Source organism: Palaemon carinicauda, chromosome 37 (genome assembly GCF_036898095.1).
Source record: "Palaemon carinicauda isolate YSFRI2023 chromosome 37, ASM3689809v2, whole genome shotgun sequence".
NCBI classification, from domain to species: Eukaryota; Metazoa; Arthropoda; class Malacostraca; order Decapoda; family Palaemonidae; genus Palaemon; species Palaemon carinicauda.
Window position 1 is genome coordinate 57,527,219 of NC_090761.1, and position 21,982 is coordinate 57,549,200.

Consider the following 21,982-nt stretch of genomic DNA (forward strand, 5'->3'; position numbering starts at 1 on the left):
GAGAGAGAGAGAGAGAGAGAGAGAGAGAGAGAGAGAGAGAGAGAGAGAGAGAGAGAGAGAGAGAGAGAGAGAGAGTTAATTGCTATTTATCTTGTATATTAGATTCCATTTATGGCAAGGGTTATCGTCTTATAGTTGAATAACCAAAAACAAAAATATGCGCTAAGAATAATTTCGATTAACAAGTAGAAAAGCGAATATTAAAAATCACTTGTTTTACCAACTGGTATATTCAGCCATGGGATGAATGCACGTACGAAAACAGTTTACCATTGATTTGCATGTATCCATATTATTGATGATAAATTATATAATTACAAACTACAATTGTTTAAAGTATTAATCCTAAAAGTAGGTTGTTTTAGGCTACTTAAGAGAAAATATATACATCTTAAAGTGCATAAAAATGATTCAGTTATACAAGAAAATACTGAGTTTATACAATTCTACTTTCATGGACCTTTCGAAAATGTGAGTCGCAACTACATTTTTATTTTCTCTTTTCCTTTTATTCGATGACTATTATCACTATTAAGAGCCTTTTTACACATACACACACACACACACACACACACACACACACACACACACACACACATATATATATATATATATATATATATATATATATATATATATATATATATATATATATATATAGATATATATATATATATATATATATATATATATATATATATATATGTATATAATATATATATATATATATATATATATATATATATTATATATATACATATATATATATACATATATATATATATATATATATATATATATATATATATATATATATATATATATACATTATATATACATATATATATATATATATATATATATATATATATATATATATATATATATATATATATATATATATATATAACACAAACTTTGAACTAGAACGTCAAGATGATTCATGTATTAACCTATTTACTACAATTGTAGAAAAGTGAAAAAAAAAATGTACCACGAACAACTAAATTACACCTCAACGGTGACAAAAACATGATAAGTACTTACGAATGTTTAAGATAATTTCCTGTTTAATAACAAAATCCCACAAACGAAGGTCCAAGATAATTCAGGTAATTAACACACTCCCAGCCGACTAAGATAAGTAGCTTTCTCAAAAACCAAATGACAATAAGATTGACCAAACCTTAAGGGACATATAGAGGTGAAAATAATCATCTTTTTTTGGTATGATTTGTTAATTATTTGGCTTATTCAATTATCCAAACATGAGTGTGTTGAAATTGCAGATGAGAAAGAGGATTTTGTCTTAACTTTCTTCTATCATTCTAAGACTTCAAGTGAATTTAGACAAATTTAAATGTTGTTGCAGTCTTTTGTTACTTAGAATTGAAGACCCTGACCCAAGAAGTTAACAATTAAATTTGAGTAAATTTTGTTCGTAGTATGATTTACCTCCATTTAAATTGATGGTGATATATATTTACAGTTTATATTATTAATATAAATGATACTGCTTTTGAATCTTTCCAATATCAAACTTATATTCATCTGTGAAGTGTATTAGTCCCTTCGCTTATGCGTTTTTCAGACTTTGTTTCATTTCTTCTTCTTCAGTTACTATAGTTCCCATTTTTGTTTCCCTGCATCACATAACCCTCCTCTTTCCAAGAGGCATATCTCCCAATTCCTTTGGAACTGGGTTCAAGTCTATCTCCTTCACAATTGAACTGCGCATAGAGTAAGCCTAAATTTGTATATAATTCATTTGATATTTTGGATTATTTAGGCTATTTTGTTAATCATATGAAATTTGATGACAGAATAGTGAAATTGAAGCGAATTATCAGTAATGTAGGGATGCAAATGGGCGTTGAAATGCTATGATAATCTATTATCAGAAGAGGAGAGTTAAATTTGTACTTTTGGTGCTGTTAGTGGTTATTGCATACATACATGCATACATACATACATATATATATATATATATATATATATATATATATATATATATATATATATATATATATATATATATATATATATATATATATATATATGTGCGTGTGTGTGTGTGTGTGTGTGTGTGTGTATGAAAACTGGCTAAACCATAAACATGATTAAGAACATGTCTTAGGCCTTTGTATCGCAGTGGACTAGAAACAGCTGCATTTCTTGTTGTTGTTGTTGTTATATATACAGTACATTTATATAAAGAGAGAGAGAGAGAGAGAGAGAGAGAGAGAGAGAGAGAGAGAGAGAGAGAGAGAGAGAGAGAGAGAGAGAATTTCCCATTTTCTCTGACAGAATTCTTTAACAGATGACGTGAAATGTGTCCAATTTATTTGACCTTGAGAACCATCAGAACTCTCTAGCAAGACATAGTCCATTGAAGAAGAGTTAATTTTCACCCTTGTTTCCTGTTTTCCATGTATTCCCTTTGAACTTTATTTTCTTCGAATATTTTTGTTATTACTCAGTTACGAACGGTAATGTGCTTTATTGAGAGAAAGTGTATTCGATTACAACTAATATTACCGCCTCAGCTATTGCTATTTGTAGAATAAAATAATATTTTTTTCTGATTATTAATTGATTCTAAGAATAAAGAAAAAATAAAGATTTACTTTTCTAGAGAGATGGTAGATTATTATTGTTATCGATAATAATAATAATAATAATAATAATAAATGTGTCATCCACATACCTTCTATACAACACAGGCTTAAAACTTAAAGGACAATTTTCCAACCATTCAGTCTCGTGAAAACATAAGAAAATATTGGCCAAAGTTGCCGAAATAGGATTCCCCATAGCTAGTCCATCTTTTTGTTTGTAATACTCTTTGTTAAAAATAAAAAATGAATCTTGAACAATAATGTTTAATATATCAATAAATTTAGATTTACTCAGGTTTCTAAAGTTGTTATTATCCTTGTACATTTTATTTGCTACGATTTCAATAACTTCTTTTGTGGGGATATTTGTATATAAGCTTTCGATGTCAAAGCTTGCCATATAATAATTATTTTTTAGTCTAAAATTTTTTATAGTATCAAAAAATGCATATGAATTTTCCAAGGTATATTCATTCTTTGCCCATTCTTCTATATTAGGAATCATAAATTTTGCTAAACTAAAATTTGGTGTATTGATTGACGATAGCACTGGTCTTAAAGGAATATTCTCTTTATGTATTTTTGGCAAACCATATAAGATACCAGGATTGCGACCAGATGCATACAAATGTTTATACTCTTCATCTGTTATATGTTTACCTTTTTTAAGATAACTTAGTAGTCTGTTAACCTTGTCTTCTAGCAGAAGAGTATTTTTGAAAGGGTCTTTTTTACTTTTTTCAAATTGCAATGGATTGTTAAGAATATTCATAATTTTCTCTACATAATCACTTTTATTCATGATGGTAATACCTTTCCCTTTGTCTGGTTTAGAAAATATAATGTCTTTGTTTTCACTTAGATTTCTTAGTATTTTTATGTCATTTTGATCAAACAATGGTACCTGGATTTCTTTCTTGTATTCTTCTAATATATTACTGAATAGGTCTTGCATTTCTTTATAGACAGCTTCTTTATCAGAACAGTTGTCGTTGTTTAGTCTGTTTACTTTATTTGCAAATATTTCCATACTTACTTTCATTTTAATATGATCGAGTTTTGGTTTGAGGCAATGGTCAAGTCCAAAGGATAATAGGTATTTTTCTCTTTTTTTTAGTTGGTAGTTAGAGAGGTTGTACACGACTTTATTGCCATTACAAGATGGTGGTTTATAGAAACCGCCTAGTTTAAAAAGTTTTTTAGCATGGGTTAGACATACTTTGTTTTTATAAAGTTCACAGTCCTTATGGATACAATGTAAAATATGATTAAAATCTAAAAATGAAATTTGTCTCTTAATACTATCGTGACATGATAATAAATCTTGATACAGCTTGGTGTCGTTTTTCTTGTTTTGTCGAAGTTCATTCTCGATTAAGAAACTCTGCCAATCTTTGTAGAATCGTCTTCGCTGTAGCTGCCGCCTGTACAACTTAAACTGAACAAATTTTGGTATACAGCCATACTGAAGACATCTTTCCAGAAATAAAATATCAAGTTTGTTTTTTTCCCATCTCTGAAGGCTTTTTTCCCATCTTCTTACGCCTCGTAGTGCTTCTTGTCCATATCTTCTTAAAATGGTAGTTCTGTAATTCTCAGACGAGGGGAAACGCAGTTTAATGAGGAACTGTAGTGCAAGCACAAATTGAAACATCATCTTCATCCAATCACCTTTATTTCAACGTTTCGGACAATTTGTCCATCATCAGGTTCTGTAAAGTTAAAAACATACATTGATACAAATGATAAAAAACATTGGTAAAATACATGAGAAAAAAATAAGATAATTTAAAATTATAAATAGTACTTAAAACACTTTTCTGCTGAAAGCAGAGTTATCTAGGTTTAGTTTTGGTTGAATTTTTTCTATGTAAAATGTTTCTAATAATCTCAGCTCGGTCTCAAATCGAGCTTTACATATAATGCTAAAATCAAGATGATTAAAATTGGTGTTACACACTCCGTGGCAATGATCTCTATAAGAGATCATTGCCACGGAGTGTGTAACACCAATTTTAATCATCTTGATTTTAGCATTATATGTAAAGCTCGATTTGAGACCGAGCTGAGATTATTAGAAACATTTTACATAGAAAAAATTCAACCAAAACTAAACCTAGATAACTCTGCTTTCAGCAGAAAAGTGTTTTAAGTACTATTTATAATTTTAAATTATCTTATTTTTTTCTCATGTATTTTACCAATGTTTTTTATCATTTGTATCAATGTATGTTTTTAACTTTACAGAACCTGATGATGGACAAATTGTCCGAAACGTTGAAATAAAGGTGATTGGATGAAGATGATGTTTCAATTTGTGCTTGCACTACAGTTCCTCATTAAACTGCGTTTCCCCTCGTCTGAGAATTACAGAACTACCATTTTAAGAAGATATGGACAAGAAGCACTACGAGGCGTAAGAAGATGGGAAAAAAGCCTTCAGAGATGGGAAAAAAACAAACTTGATATTTTATTTCTGGAAAGATGTCTTCAGTATGGCTGTATACCAAAATTTGTTCAGTTTAAGTTGACAGGCGGCAGCTACAGCGAAGACGATTCTACAAAGATTGGCAGAGTTTCTTAATCGAGAATGAACTTCGACAAAACAAGAAAAACGACACCAAGCTGTATCAAGATTTATTATCATGTCACGATAGTATTAAGAGACAAATTTCATTTTTAGATTTTAATCATATTTTACATTGTATCCATAAGGACTGTGAACTTTATAAAAACAAAGTATGTCTAACCCATGCTAAAAAACTTTTTAAACTAGGCGGTTTCTATAAACCACCATCTTGTAATGGCAATAAAGTCGTGTACAACCTCTCTAACTACCAACTAAAAAAAAGAGAAAAATACCTATTATCCTTTGGACTTGACCATTGCCTCAAACCAAAACTCGATCATATTAAAATGAAAGTAAGTATGGAAATATTTGCAAATAAAGTAAACAGACTAAACAACGACAACTGTTCTGATAAAGAAGCTGTCTATAAAGAAATGCAAGACCTATTCAGTAATATATTAGAAGAATACAAGAAAGAAATCCAGGTACCATTGTTTGATCAAAATGACATAAAAATACTAAGAAATCTAAGTGAAAACAAAGACATTATATTTTCTAAACCAGACAAAGGGAAAGGTATTACCATCATGAATAAAAGTGATTATGTAGAGAAAATTATGAATATTCTTAACAATCCATTGCAATTTGGAAAAAAGTAAAAAAGACCCTTTCAAAAATACTCTTCTGCTAGAAGACAAGGTTAACAGACTACTAAGTTATCTTAAAAAAGGTAAACATATAACAGATGAAGAGTATAAACATTTGTATGCATCTGGTCGCAATCCTGGTATCTTATATGGTTTGCCAAAAATACATAAAGAGAATATTCCTTTAAGACCAGTGCTATCGTCAATCAATACACCAAATTTTAGTTTAGCAAAATTTATGATTCCTAATATAGAAGAATGGGCAAAGAATGAATATACCTTGGAAAATTCATATGCATTTATTGATACTATAAAAAATTTTAGACTAAAAAATAATTATTATATGGCAAGCTTTGACATCGAAAGCTTATATACAAATATCCCCACAAAAGAAGTTATTGAAATCGTAGCAAATAAAATGTGACAAGGATAATAACAACTTTAGAAACCTGAGTAAATCTAAATTTATTGATATATTAAACATTATTGTTCAAGATTCATTTTTTATTTTTAACAAAGAGTATTACAAACAAAAAGATGGACTAGCTATGGGGAATCCTATTTCGGCAACTTTGGCCAATATTTTCTTATGTTTTCACGAGACTGAATGGTTGGAAAATTGTCCTTTAAGTTTTAAGCCTGTGTTGTATAGAAGGTATGTGGATGACACATTTATTATTTTTAAGCAAAAAAATGACGCAATCAAGTTTTTTAATTAATAATAATAATAATAATGATAATAATAATAATAATAATAATAATAATAATAATAATAATAATAATAATAATAAAAATAATAATACTGCCTTCGCTACTTCCATTACTAGTAAAAAAAATCATATTCTTCTGATCATAAATAATATAAGAATACATAAAAAGTAATAATTAATTTTTCTAGAGATCAAATATATAGAGCCGTCATAAACAGCAAATAGATAAACACATTATTAACCAAAAACATTGGAAAAGAGGTCATTTTAATTATCAAAACTTAATGACCTTGTTAAAAACTTGTCATGGATATCGCAATTAAAGTTTTTATAAGGCTTGACTTTGACAATTATGTGTCAGGCTTAATATCTCTGATAATTTTCCTCATGGGAAAATCTACGTTAATTTATTTTTTTTGGCTGACAATCTTCTTTACCGAAAAGTTTATTGTGAATTTTTCAATGAATTTGCTATCGTAATTTTATAATGGGAGAAATTATACATAAACATTTAATCATTGAGGGTTGTGGTGGCCGATGTCGTAATGTCCCTGACTGGTGAACACCAAACTGGGGTTCGAGTTCCGCTCAAACTCGTTAGTTTCTTTAGTCACTGCAACCTTATCATCCTTGAGAGCTAAGGATGGGAGGTTTGGGAAGCCTGTAGGTCTATCAGCTTAGTTATCTGCTCCTTGGTCCTAGCCTAGCTTGGGTGGAGAGGGAGCTTGGGTGCCGATCACATGTATATAAGGTCAGTCTCTAGGGCATTGTCCTGCTTGATAGGGCAATGTTGCTGTCTCTTACCTCTGCCATTCATGAGGGGCCCTTAAGCCTTTAATAGAAATAGATTCTCTACTATATTTTGTTAGGATCTTGGATCGTCATATAACCTACTCGTTCCAGGACTGGACAACCCCCCCAAAAAAAAGAAAAAAAAAAGATCGGTTTGTATACGCTGCCGAATTTTATTCATTTTCAATTACTCGTGATTTCAAGACTTTTTTCCTTCATTAGCTACGCTTTAGAATTTTCCTCTTGCTTCTGGTTTCCCTGACTTATATCTTCCATTCTTTGATAGGCATAGAGGTTTTTCAACTTCGGTGTTAATCACCACTTTTATTCATACTATTCTATTTCTAGTATTCTCAAACTTATTGAATTTTTCTTTCAATAAAAATTTATATATATACACACACACACACATATATATATATATATATATATATATATATATATATATATATATATATATATATATATATATATATTATATATATATATATATATATATATACGTAGAAATCACAGGAAAACGTGATGCTCAGATGCAGAAGAACCACAGGGAAAATGAAAATACGAAATATACGATTAAGTCCTGACTAGTTTCGTGATACTTCTTCAGAGGACTGATCAGTCTTCTGAAGAAGTATCACGAAACTAGTCAGGACTTAATCATATATTTCGTATTTTCATTTTCCCTATGGTTCTTCTGCATATATATATATATATATATATATATATATATATATATATATATATATATATATATATATATATATATATATATATGAAATATTTATTTTAATAATGTTACTATTTCTAAAATATTTTATTTTTCCTTATTTCCTTATTTCCTTTCCTCACAGGGCTATTTTCCCTGTTGGGGCCCCTGGGCTTATGGCATCCTGCTTTTCCAACTAGGGTTGTAGCTTAGCATATAATAATAATAATAATAATAATAATAATAATAATAATAATAATAATAATATATGTATATATTTGGCGTTCGTAAATGCACAAATTTAATTTCCGATATATTTCAACAATGTAATACTTACTATTTCCTTTGCTTTGAAATAATAAATCATTAACACCTACGACCTTGGAAGTAATATTTATTTCTCTATAATCATCATCAGACGCAATTTGCAAAAAAAGAAAGAAAAAAAATCATGGAAACGAAGTGTGCTTACTGAATAAGAATGAATGTCAAAATGTCAGGGCAGATCAATTTTCTTCTCAGCATGTAATAAGGAGTAGTTGAAACGATGTGAATGAGTTGTAGTAAAAAAAAATAATAAGACTATTGAAAATATGAATTATTGTATTTAGAGGTAGTTAAGTAAAAAAAAAAAAAGTAGGAGAGGGAAGAAAAGAGAGACTTAGAAAGTGTTGACTTAGTTTAAAGGGTTAAATTCCACTCATGAATGGCAGTGGCAAGGGAAAGGGACATTGCTCCATCAAGCAGGGCAATGCCCTAGAGACTGACCACATGATCAGCTCCTAAGCCCTCTCTCCACCCAAGCTAGGACTGAGGAGGGTCAGGCAATGGCTGATGATGACTCAGTAGATAGACCTATAGGCTCCCCCAAACACCCCATCCTTAGGTCACAAGAGTGGTGAGGTTGCAGCGACCAATGAAACTAATGAGTTTGAGTGGGACTCGAACCCCAGTCTGGTATTCACCAGTCAGGATGTTACCGCATCGGTCACCACATCCCCAAGAAGGAGAGTTGGTAATCAAAGCCAGGAAGTGCAAGAATATGCAATGCTCAGAAATACTATTACAATCGAGATGAATCTTCTACTCTTACATTTCAATCGTAGAAAATAAAAAGATTTCAAAATTTGAAAGTTTTGGTTCAACAATGTGATTACCGTATTTTTCATTCACTATTCTAATCAAGAATTCATTCGTTTCTTTTTTATACTCTCAGATATTAAACCACGAAAATCTATATATCTAGTTCTCTTTATCTTGGAAATAACTTAAACTCAAATGAAATTATATAATAAAAGTACACCTTCCCTGAAAACCGAATTGTCGTTAGTATATCAACTATTCACCTTAGGAGTGAACCACTAAAGCGGTGAAGTGTTTTTTTTATGTTAACTGGTACATTGATAATATATATATATATATATATATATAGATATATATATATATATATATATGTATATATATACATGTATATATATATATATATATATATGTTATATATAGATATATATATATATATATATATATTATATATATATACATGTATATATATATATATATATATGTGTGTGTGTGTGTGTATGTGTGTGTGTACAGTATATATATATATATATGTGTGTGTGTGTGTCTGTGTGTGTGTGTATGTAGAGTATATATATACATGTATGTATGTATGCATGTGTATAGATAAATAGAGAGATAGAAGGATAAACAGACAGATAGATAGATAGAAAGATATATAGATAGATAAAGGATGTACATTTACACATAGATTCATACATACACGCATATACATAAATGTTTATACACCTATATACATATGTGTCATTATTTACATCTTTGGTGCTTCAAGATAAAATCGAAGACAAAGATACGAAGACTGACAGAGTAGAAGGGTAAGCATTTCATCTAACAAACGTCAAAGAAGAAAACGGTAACTTCACAAAAAAGAAAATGAGAGTTTTGGGCTTGTAAAGTGCATCATAGAAAATACGATAACTAAAATCTAAACATTCTAGACATTAACTAAAATATACTCATAATCATATGACAGAAAGAAGTCCTAAATTTGTAATAAAGAATTATATTAATTTCTTTGAGATTTTTTATTTATACAAAATATAAATAAGCGTTTTAACGGCGCAGATGTAATTGTATTCGAAAAACATTTATAGGATATTTACATTTCAAATATTTTTCTTAATAAATCTATAATTCTGAAGCTCTAGCAGTCCTCTGACTTCATCAGTATTTAAGTATATTGATACATTATTTCAAGCCACCGCTTTCATTTATTCTAAAACCTCGTTGTTGATCAAAATAGAATACAGATATATGCACACACACAAACACACACACACGTATATATATATATATATATATATGAGAGAGAGAGAGAGAGAGAGAGAGAGAGAGAGAGAGAGTAACCATAAGCATAAATTATTAACTTATTTTCCTGCTGGAAAGTATTAACAATTGCCTAGTATGCCCTTGATACCATAGATGTTTTTAAAAATGGAGAATTTAATGCGTTTTAGGTGGTTATCTTTTACTTTTTTAAGTTGACTGTTTCAATTATAGTGAAACAATATGTTAAGATTTTTTTTCTGCTATAGATAATTGATATTCATTTAGTTATCAAAAAAAATTCTCACAACTTTCTTTTAACAAGAGGAAACATTTACATATCTCAATAACCCAGTTTCATAAAGTTTTCTGCGGTCATTTGAATGACACCAAAAGGTATGATTTTTTAGTGAAAATAAGATTGGAAGTTTCGACGCATTTTAGATAGTTAACTTTTTCTCATTTGTCTTTCATAAGACCTCTATGTTCGACGTTAAGACGCACGCGCGCGCGCGCGCGTGTGTATATATATATATATATATATGTATATATATACATACATATATATGTATATACATATATATATATATATATATACATACATATATATGTATATACATAAATATACATATATATATATATATATATACATATGTACTATATATATAATATATATATATATATATATATACTGTATATATATATATACATATATGTTTATATTTATATATATATAACTATATATATATATATATATACATATATGTTTATATTTATATATATATAACTATATATATATATATATATATATATGAGTGAAGTGTAGCAGGCTCTAGCTCAAGCACTCATCAACTTCCGGTGTTAGATCCATATAGGCTTTATGATCCTTTGCCATAATCTATACTAATTATCTTTTCCCCCTTGGCTTTAATCTACAGTCATTGCCTTTAGAAATATATCATGAATGGAAATTTCCAATTCATTCTTTACCAAATGTTTACAATATTACTTGCCAATCTTTATACTTTTCATTACTGTCACCAAAGGAGATGATGTTGACAGAAAACATAAACCTTTTTATACTCCACTCCTTAAACCCTTTTTTATATTTTTACTTTTCCCATGGCCCTGTCTTTTCCTTAAGTTTCATTATTATTATCATCATCAACATCATCATCCTTATTATTATTATTATTATTATTATTATTATTATTATTATTATTATTATTATTGTTGTTGTTGTTGTTGTTGTTGTTGTTGTTGTTGTTGTTGTTGTTGTTGTTGTTGTTGTTGTAACTACTATTATTATTACTAGCTAAGCTATAACCCTAGTTAGAAAACTAGGATGCTATAAGCCCGAAAGCCTTCAACAAGGAAATGCGGAAATAAACATTACACAAGAAGTAATGAAAAAAAAATATATTATTTTAAGAACAGAAAACTTCAGAATAAATCTTTCATATATAAACTATAAAAACTTGAAAAAAAAATCAAAAGGAGAAATAAGATAGATCAGTATGCTCGAGTGTACCCTCAAGCAAGAGAAATCTAATCCAAGACAGCGGAAAGCCATGGTACAGAGGCTATGCCACTACCCAAGACTAGAGAACAATGGTTTGATTTTCGAGTGTCCTCCTAGAAGAGCTGCTTACCATAGCTAAAGAGTCTCTTCTACTTTTACCAAGAGGAAAATGGCCACTGAACAATTACAGCGCAGTAACCCCTTGGGTGAAGAAGAATTGTTTGGTAATCTCAGTGTTGTCATGTGTATTTGGACAGAGGAAAATGTGGAAAGAATAGGCTAGACTATTCGGTGTATGTGTAGGTATAGGAAAAATGAGCCATAACCAGAGAGAAGGATCCAATATAGTACTATCTGGCCCGTTAAAGGACACAATATACCTTCATATCTATGTATTATAACGTGAATAGGGCTTTTATAACTTACGTAATTGTTTGAGAAAATAGAAAATTGAAATGAAGTACTTCAGGCAATGTATTCATTCCTTGTCTTATTATGCAAGCCAATCCTTCTCTATCAATCCTTTTGAAAAATATACATAATTTCCTTATAAAATCATACCTTTCAGCCTCCAGTTTTTCTTATACATTTTGTTTTATACTTTTATTTTGTTCCGTTTCATTCATATATCCTCAATCCCGTTTTGTTTCTTTTTAGGCGTCTTGGCAAATCAGTCAACACCTGTTGTTCTTTGTTGTGGTAATGGAAGCCCTGACAATAGTTTTTATCTTTTGATGAAAACTTTCATTTAATCGATCTTAGGCAATGATTAATACTTCACCAAGGCTTCGATGATGTAACTGATCTTTGGTTATGTTAGTGTAAAAGGAATATATTTGGTAAATAACTCTGTTGCTTGTGTTTAGCATAAGTCCTTCTTTTAAACTATAACAACATTATGATTTGATAACTTCAAAAGAAGTCTTTCGTAGACAGGTTTTATATTCATATCCTACAATACCTTTGAAGGTCATTTCCAATGACTGTGGTTAATTCCAAAATTCGGTATCAATGCTATAATGATAAGTATTCTATCTCCTAACACTAAAAATCCAGTCGTATTATGAAGACTGAAAATATTCAGGATAAACAAAATGAAATAATATAAATCGTAAGATTTTATTTCAACATGCGAGAGCTGAAGTCACTTGTATTCGACACATAGAAATGATAAGAATTGATGTTCATATTATACCTAACTTAAAATGACTAGAAAACTGCTTTCTTTACGTACCTTTTTTCCTGTCTAGCATGATAAGTTTATCACAGGGACACTCCTTAATGTTTATAAGGAATCTATAACAATAAGTTGATCATGATTATATAATGATTTATAATTATCTATAAGCTTAAATCGAAATATATTAAAAATTATTTTTATGATCTTTGGCTGGCCACTCAGAACCTTTAGCACTCAGTGGTCGATGGTATAAGCCCCCAATAGGCATGCACAGCTGGCTGGTAGCTGGAAGGTCTCAACAGCAAAGGGGAAATAGTAGTCGTATGGATCATAGACAAGGAACCTATGCACGATGGACTTCTGCAAGCACTTGGATTCGTAACAGATAGGGACCAGAGGGCAGGCCTCTCCTGAGGTCAAACACTCTTCAACTCGAGTTGTCTGGGTCAGGGTTTCGTAGTGAATATCAACGTTGTTGACGATGATTCTCCATTTTCCGTCCGTGTTGATGGCTCTCAGAGGCTGGACGTAAGCGGTCTCAGAAGGGCATAAGTATGTCTCTTCTTCTAATGTCTGTGGCCTTTCGACGGACAGCGCCGTGTTCAGTTCGGCTACGTCAGCGTATAAGGAGAGAACATGATGCGCATTGTAATGAATGGCGTGTTGCAACTCATGAAGTGGATACTCAGAATCTTCCAGACACCATGGTTTGGTCGTGTTTTCAGCACACGCTGGAATGGCTGGCTCGTGTTTGTGTTCGTGCGCATGCGCGTGGTGGTGTCCATAAGCTGGAGCTGCATGTCCGTAAGCGGGTGGGTGATGTTGGTAAGCGCTGTGTCCATAAGCGGGCTGATGAGCGTATGTGGGCTGGTGGTGGGTGCCGTAATCGACGGCTCCTGTGTCGTGGTGATGGATATGAACCTTCGAGGTCTTCTCGCCTCTTGCGACAGCTAACGCCGCCAGGAAGATAACCTGGGGGGAAAGAGCAGATGGTCTGGGATTTTGAAATTCACAAACGAAAGTATTTAACAAAGAGGGACTTGCAACATTTTTGTATGAGTTAGATTAGTGTATGGACGAAAACTAATTAGGATTTTATATGGCATTGCATTTAATATACTTAAAGACACTGTTACGTTAAAAAAAAAAAAAAAAAAAAAAAACTTCAAGTTAAATACTTAGGTGGTATCCAATCGTTGCTTGGAGATAGGTCAAGATTTTCGTTTACGTAATAATGATGCCACTTGAGCGAAACAAAAATGCAATAGCACTTCCTATAATTAACGTAAACCTCATAAATTGGTGTACGTTACTCCTGTAATGTTGTCGAAGGTTTGGCGAAGTCAGGAATAAAAAAGTAAATAAATAAAAATAAATCACCAAACTATTTTCCTGTCAATGAGGATCTTTATTTTCTTTTTATACAAAATAACTTCATGTAGGAGTTCCGTTTTATGAGGTGGGCATTTAAAAAAAAAAAAGAAAAAAAAAAAAAGACATGGATGGATAAATATCAAACTTTTTGTCCCTCTTGGCAATTATGGAAGTTTTCTTATGCTGTTATCGTGGAGTGAATTAGTGAGAATTATGACTTCTGGACTTCATTTGAACATATTAAGTTAAATGCATAGGACTTTCAAGGGAAGAATCGCTTCTCAGTATTGATAATAAGAGATCTCTATATTGATATGATGTTATTACGTAAATAAATTTGGTATTCAAGGCCAAATTTCTATATATTGGATACCTAACTTCTATAGAACAGGTCATCCGCCAGTGAAAATGAGAAAAGATAATGAAAGTGAAAGATTAAGATTAAGATTACTCTCAACACGTTTTTGGTGGCATATTAATTAGTCGTAAAAGAAACAGTTATCATTATTAACATTATTTTTTTTTCACCAAAAACCAAAAATATTAACACTGCTCAATTAAAGGTTTCGAAGTTTGGGTAATATGATTTCATTAGAAAAAAAAAATCCACATAAAAATCGTCAAATATTTGATTAACATGAATACAACAATAACATGTGACAATATTGTCCTCATTTTGATTATGCTAAAAGTCTTGATAGGTCAATTTCAAACATAAAATTTATTGTCCTATTATATATTTGATCATTACGCCTATGAAATTCTCCTTAACTGTTATGCTCATATTCACTGCCTCTTAAAATAAATGTGAAGAAAATGTGGTCATATTATCAAAATAAACTAAAATTGATATTAAAGTATATTGTATAATGTATTACATAAATTTTTCTGGTTACTCTTTCATAAGTAAAACCAAGTTTTATCACACACATTGATCGCAATTGAACTAATATCCTAAAGTAAAAAAAAAAAAAATAGAAATTTCTGTCCTTTCCCTCACTCGGGTAAGGATCCACTCACCAAAAGCTTAGCGGCCATAATGCGTGTGACTTCAGCTCTTCGAGGCGACTGTGCGGTCATATCCTGAGGACCAGCCTTATATAGGTTACGAGCCAGCCGCGTTCCCAGTTCGAGTCGCCGATCGGTACAAGGCGGCCGTACCGTATCCGAGCGTGATTTCCTCAATTAGGAGATGGATAATTATGATCAGCCTATTAGCTTACGATGATGGCAAGGCACAGATACTGGATTTCAAGCAATTTGATAATGGAATGAAAATTACAGCTTCGAAGAATTCTCTATTGCAAGCGATTTCACGAAATAAATTATGGCTGTCTTGTAGAGTTGCATTTCAGCCTTACACAAGAAAAGCAGTTTAGTCTTCGGTGATTACTGATTACCTAATGCGTTTCAGCATTTCGTTCTAATAACCTGCCAGAGGAGATTGTAATTCCCATAACATTTTCTTTCTAGTGATATGGCTTTCTGAGTGGGGACACCTTAACTTGGCGAAAGGGTTTGTGTATCGTAATGATCAGCAAAGCTGTACTAGTTAGGGATACCCATACTAGGTCGGTTTGCTGTGAGCGACCAGACTTAAGACTCCCAACATCACCAATTGGCAATTACCTGCATAGGGGTGAAATGGCCAACCTCGGGACATGAATAACGCCATGGGTGAGGCCTTTGTCATGTCTTGGACTAGAAATAGCTGCATTCGCACTAGTTAGGGCCATTCATACTAGGTCGGTTTGCTGTGAGCGATCAGAATAAAGTTTCCTACCATTACCAATCGGCATGGGGATGAAATGGCCAAACCCCAGCCATAAATAAGGACGTGTCTGAGGCCATTGCCATAAAACTTACCAGAAACAGCTGTATTTGTACTAGTCAGGGCCACCCATACTAGGTCGGTTTGCTTTGAGCGATCAGACTGAAATCTACTACCATCACCAATCGGCAATGGCTAGCATGGGGATAAAATGGCCAAACACCAGACATGAATAGGGACGTGTCTGAGGCCATTGCCATGAAATGGACTAGAAACAGCTTTATTTTTACTAGTCAGAGCCTCCCATACTAGGTCGGTTTGCTTTGAGCGATCAGACTAAAGTCTCCCACCATCACCAACCGTCAATAGGTAGCATGGGTATAAAATGGCAAAATCTCAGGCATGAATAAGGACATGTCTGAGGCCTTTGTCATGCCGTGGACTAAAAACCGTTATAATTGTTGCAGATGTGTTGATATGACATATCTATGAAATCAATAACTAATTTTGATGTGGCCTAACTATCTAGTCATGTTTGGTTTTCATTTTAGGCTGAAGCATTTCGTTATCTCATAGTCTTTAAAAATGACTTATTATAGTTTTACTTTATGGTTATTCAAATGTCGCATTGGCCTTTGAAAATTACTAAAACAGACGAGTTTTATTTAGAGGGTCTATACAATGCCCAATGTTAACTAGTAAGTTTTCTATTTCTCCAGTTTATCAGACAACCTTGATACACACACCAACACACACACACACACACACACATATATATATATATATATATACATATATATATATATGTGTGTGTGTGTGTATACAGTATACATAAATATATATATATATATATATATACATATATAAATGTATATATATATGTATATATACATATATATATATATATATATATACATATATAAATGTATATATATGTATATATACATATATATATATATATATATACAGTATATACTGTATATATATATATATATATGTATATATATACGCATTTTTCAAACGTGGTGGCAGCAAACAATATGGTCACAGATCCCTGCCTCCCCCCCCAAAAATAAAAAGAAATATCCATATAAAAGACTAATTACCCTTTTTATATGGTAACCTCACAAGAAAATGACTTTTCCCCATTAATTGCTCTTCATGTGGCTTTCGTGTCTCAAGTCTAGGGTTTTTTTCCCCTTCTCTTTCCCTAGATGTTCGTCATCTTTTTGTAGGGTCAAATTTCTCTCCTTTTTTTTTTAAAGTATCTTTTCTTCTTCGAAAAGCCTTCTATTTCATATACATCTTTATTTGCCTTTCAAACTTTTCGTGAAATACTGTCTATATTTTTGGTATTTCATACATATTAAGGCTCTCAATAAAGTAACCTTTAAATGTCTAACCTCTGAAAAACACAAATATATAAATAACTGTGATTTGTCACACATTGTACTTTTATGATTAAATTTAGCATGAATTTTTAAAAACGTAAATTCCATTGCCTGTACTCTGCGAGTTACCCTGGCTCATACTTACACTTGTCCCCATAAAACATTAATCGAGTTCCCCATTCCTTATATTCGTATGTGTGTGTGTGTATGTGGTGTGCGTCTGTGCGTGTATGTGTGTAGTGTATGTGTGCGTGTGTATATATGTGTGTGTATCCATTGCAGGCAGTACTACGTCAAGTTCTTCAATATACGATTGTCTAAACTACAAGTTTTAGAAGGTAATATTCGAAGTAACGATTACTTAAATACATAATTAAATTTTACCAGCTTTCCTCACTTTTGCTCTCTTATCAATCCCCATGCCCTGACGAAACAACTTTGTTTAAATTGGTTCCTAAACTCAAAGAATTATTTTTCGTACATATCGCTTAAAGTTTATATCAATCTCCCCTATTTAACAAAGAACAAGTGTCTGGATATATATATATATATATATATATATACACAGTATATATATATATATATATATATATAATTACTCATATATATTTCTTTTTGGTCATGATCAGCTCTCCCCGTCCCTCGGGTAGTGGGGAGAGAGAGGATATAGTTATACTCTGGTGCGCGCGTGTGTGTATATCTATCTAAATACTTAGCCGTCCACCAAGACGTTTCCGATAGGCCATCACGATAGTATACAAACCACTAAGAATGCATAGAAAAACTATGCAATTTTTCACAGCCTAAAAGCAAATAATATAGTTTTTGACGGGTCATATGCACTAGTATTATATAATCATTCAATGACTTCGATGAAAACGAAATATTTGAATCTGATGTCCACATCATCCTTTATCCTATGATTGATAATCATCTCTTGATCATTTGATTACCAGAGATTGCAAACGGAGAAATGGAGAGGAGAAGAGATAATGATGATAGAGATTAGATTGAAGGCTTTTCACTAAGAACGGTGATTACGGATGAATTGCTCTAAACATTTTGCATTTGCTTGCAGCCACATTTTTCCTGCATGATTTTCAGTCAACAAAATAGGTCGATGTGATGGCGGCTGCAAAGATAGGCTTTACAGGGGTTTGAACCTTGAAATAAAAGAGAAAAATAGAGGCTTGTGACATGAAAGTTTTCGGGTAGCTAGATTTTGATTGAAAAGAAAGGTTATGGTAATTTTTTCGAACGATGTACACCCACAAAATAATAAACTGTAATATGATAGGTAAATGGAATTTCAAAGGACGGAGTAGGTAACATTATAGTGATATAATCTCTCTCTCTCTCTCTCTCTCTCTCTCTCTCTCTCTCTGGATTATGTCCCTTAGGAGAAACCATCTCAAAATTGACAATTTTATAAGAATTTTAGCCTAAACAAAAAAAAAGATTAATGAAAAAAAAAGTTAAGATTATCCCCAAGCAAGGCACAACCATAGTCATGATAACCTTTATATACTACTGATTTAAACAGATATCCCAATAATAAGGTTGACTTTATTTGACCTCGAATGGTCAAAATATAAAGTCACAGTTAAGCACATAATGATTTCGCTAGTTACCTTTATATAAGCAGAGCCACCTTAAGTGATCAAAACATCAATAGCCAAGGTTAAGTTTAGTTATTGTTTAGGTTTTTGGGCATTGGTGTGTTCTCTACTGGTTACTCTTGAAGAGAAATTTGTTATTCAATCTTTCTCAAAGGAAGTATTCCTGTCCATTAGTTCATCATACTTGTCTGATTCTTTATAAACTCTATGATTATAATATTCATCACAATATTCATCCCATTTATGAAGTTATGGTACTCCCTCCTCTGTAATTATTAGTATCTTGTTTCACATATCATTTCCCTTTTCCTTCTTGATAAAATTTTTCTTTTGTGAAATACATACTTTCATTCTCATTTCCTCTTCCAAATTTACATTGAATGAACACGTCAAAATTTACATCCATTTGAAAATATCAACTATTGTAAAAGAACTTTTGACCTTTTAAATGTTTAAAAGCCGCTCATGAATGGCAGAGAGAAGGGATAGTGACATTGCCTTAGCAGGTAGGACAATGCCCTTGAGACTCACCATATATGCATATGATCAGCGCTCAAGCCCCCTCTCCACCCAAGCTAATACCAAGGAGGGCCAGGCAATAGCTGATGATGACTCAGCAGATAGCCCTGTAGACTTCTCCAAATCCCCCATTCTTAGCTCACAAAGAAGGTGAGATTGCAGCGACCAAAGGAACTAACGAGTTTGAGCGGGACCCGAACCCCAGTCTGGCCTTCACCAGTCAGGGACGTTACCATTTCGGCCACCACAACCCTACTTATGTTTCATAATTACTTATCCATCAGATTTTGTTGTATAATTTTCAGGATTATTAACCATTATCAGTATTTCATGCTAATTATATAGATCAAGTTAGATCCTTAAATATTAAAAGTTGTCACGATACAATGTTTAATGGTCACGGGTGAAGTATACAGTACTTCCTTGAATACACTGTTATTAAACTCATACTATGATGAAACATAATACCCCCCCCCCCCCTCTCTCTCTCTCTCTCTCTCTCTCTCTCTCTCTCTCTCTCTCTCTCTCTCTCTCCGTTCATTACTTTTTGCGTTAATCTCCTTCTTTGTGTTACAAATTCCCAATTTCTTTTAATGTTTTCTAATTCCCTCTCATTATTGATTTGAACCCAACCATCTTTATTTTCACTTTCTATTAACTTTTGATGAAAATCGCTTTCCTTTTTTATTCATTTAGAACATATTGTACTCAAATATTATCATGAAAATTTCTTTGTAGTTCGGTAACCTGCGTAAAATTATCTTCCACAATCCTGTTTCATCCTGAATTTATGTTTACAACTACAATAAATCATAATCACGTGAATTATCATCTAAAATTAGTGTTGTCTATTAATCGTATTGACATCGGACTTAGGATTATTTTCATTATTATCATTATCATTATTTTAGAACAGATTCCTAGATACTTTTCCTGCAATATTTTACAATTGTAAAAAAATGGATATATAGGTAGAAGTTTTTAAGAATATTCTAAACCCTTTTTTTCCCGATCATTGCGTCTAATTTTGAAATTTTCCAAACAAGTATTTGATATTTATGATTTCCCCATCCATCTTCTCAAACTTTTCCCTTGACTTATTTCCCTTTTCTCTCAACTCTCTTTAGTGATCTTCTATTCCTTTCGACGACTAATTAAATTGATTTGAGGTTTTCTGGCATCCGGACATCTATCCTTTCAACGAATATATTATTATGCCTCTTTACAAAATATATAGGTCATCAAATTCTAATGTGTCCATTTTAACATTTTCTTGTACAGAGATTGGTGTTAGATCGCCACTAGAGACTTTCAATTTGTTTGTTACTTTCATGTCTCTGTCTGTTGTCCATTTGTACCAAAACTTATACTGCAGTGTATCGATTCCAGGGAAATTTCTCGAAATCAATTGCTCGAAAACCAAATGCTCGAAATCAACTGCTCGAAAACCAAATGCTCGAATCAATTGCTCGAAAACCAAATGCTCGAAATCAATTGCTCGGAAAATTATTTCTCGAACTATCAAATTCTCGAAAGACAGATTTCTCGAAAGCCAATATTTAGCCTTTAAACAACTCAAAATCACTATTTATTCCTTGATTCTAATTAGTTTTGATCTCTCAAATACGAATTCTCTGTTATGAGTTTTAGCTTTCTTTTCTGCAGCCGTTCTCAGATTCATATTGTTCTATGAAAACCTTTCAGCAATGCATTTAGAAATAATGTGAAAGATCTCAATTATTATCAACGAAATTCAATATGTATCTCCATGGAACAGGTTTTCTCCATAAATGTTTAGATTCATTTTCAATACAAATATGATTGTGAGTCATTGCTCTCTCTCTCTCTCTCTCTCTCTCTCTCTCTCTCTCTCTCTCTCTCTCTGATTCCTTTGATTTTACACTGGACTTTTTTAATAACGTTCATCATCCTATTATTAAATCATACATCCAAGACTTTGTTGTTATCCAATAGTTTCTGGATACATAATTTTACTTTTAGTTGATCAGCCATACAACTTATTATTCCACTTCTTGCCTTTATTCCATTTTATCCTTTCTAAAATATGCTTTAACAAATATATGTATATATGTATATATACTGTATATATATAAACATTTATATATATATATATATATATATATATATATATAAGTTCTTCTCTCCGAATTGTACACATGTCTTTTAAACCACATTTACAGTAACCAAGGCCTTT

The 21,982-nt window shown here is 31.7% G+C and overlaps 2 protein-coding genes across 2 annotated transcripts in view; both read right to left on the reverse strand.

Annotated features, from left to right (window-relative positions):
- The window catches only part of LOC137629711 (zinc finger CCHC-type and RNA-binding motif-containing protein 1-like), a 543,938-nt gene that overhangs the window by 197,123 nt on the left and 324,833 nt on the right, over positions 1–21,982 (reverse strand). The gene's annotated exons all lie outside the window — the stretch shown is intronic.
- Positions 13,067–15,525, reverse strand: LOC137629122 (uncharacterized). The gene is made up of 2 exons (XM_068360396.1): positions 15,488–15,525; positions 13,067–14,065 (listed from the first exon to the last, which is right to left on the reverse strand). The coding sequence occupies exons 1-2, from the start codon at positions 15,503–15,505 to the stop codon at positions 13,328–13,330; spliced, it is 756 nt and encodes a 251-aa protein (XP_068216497.1). The 5' UTR covers positions 15,506–15,525; the 3' UTR covers positions 13,067–13,327.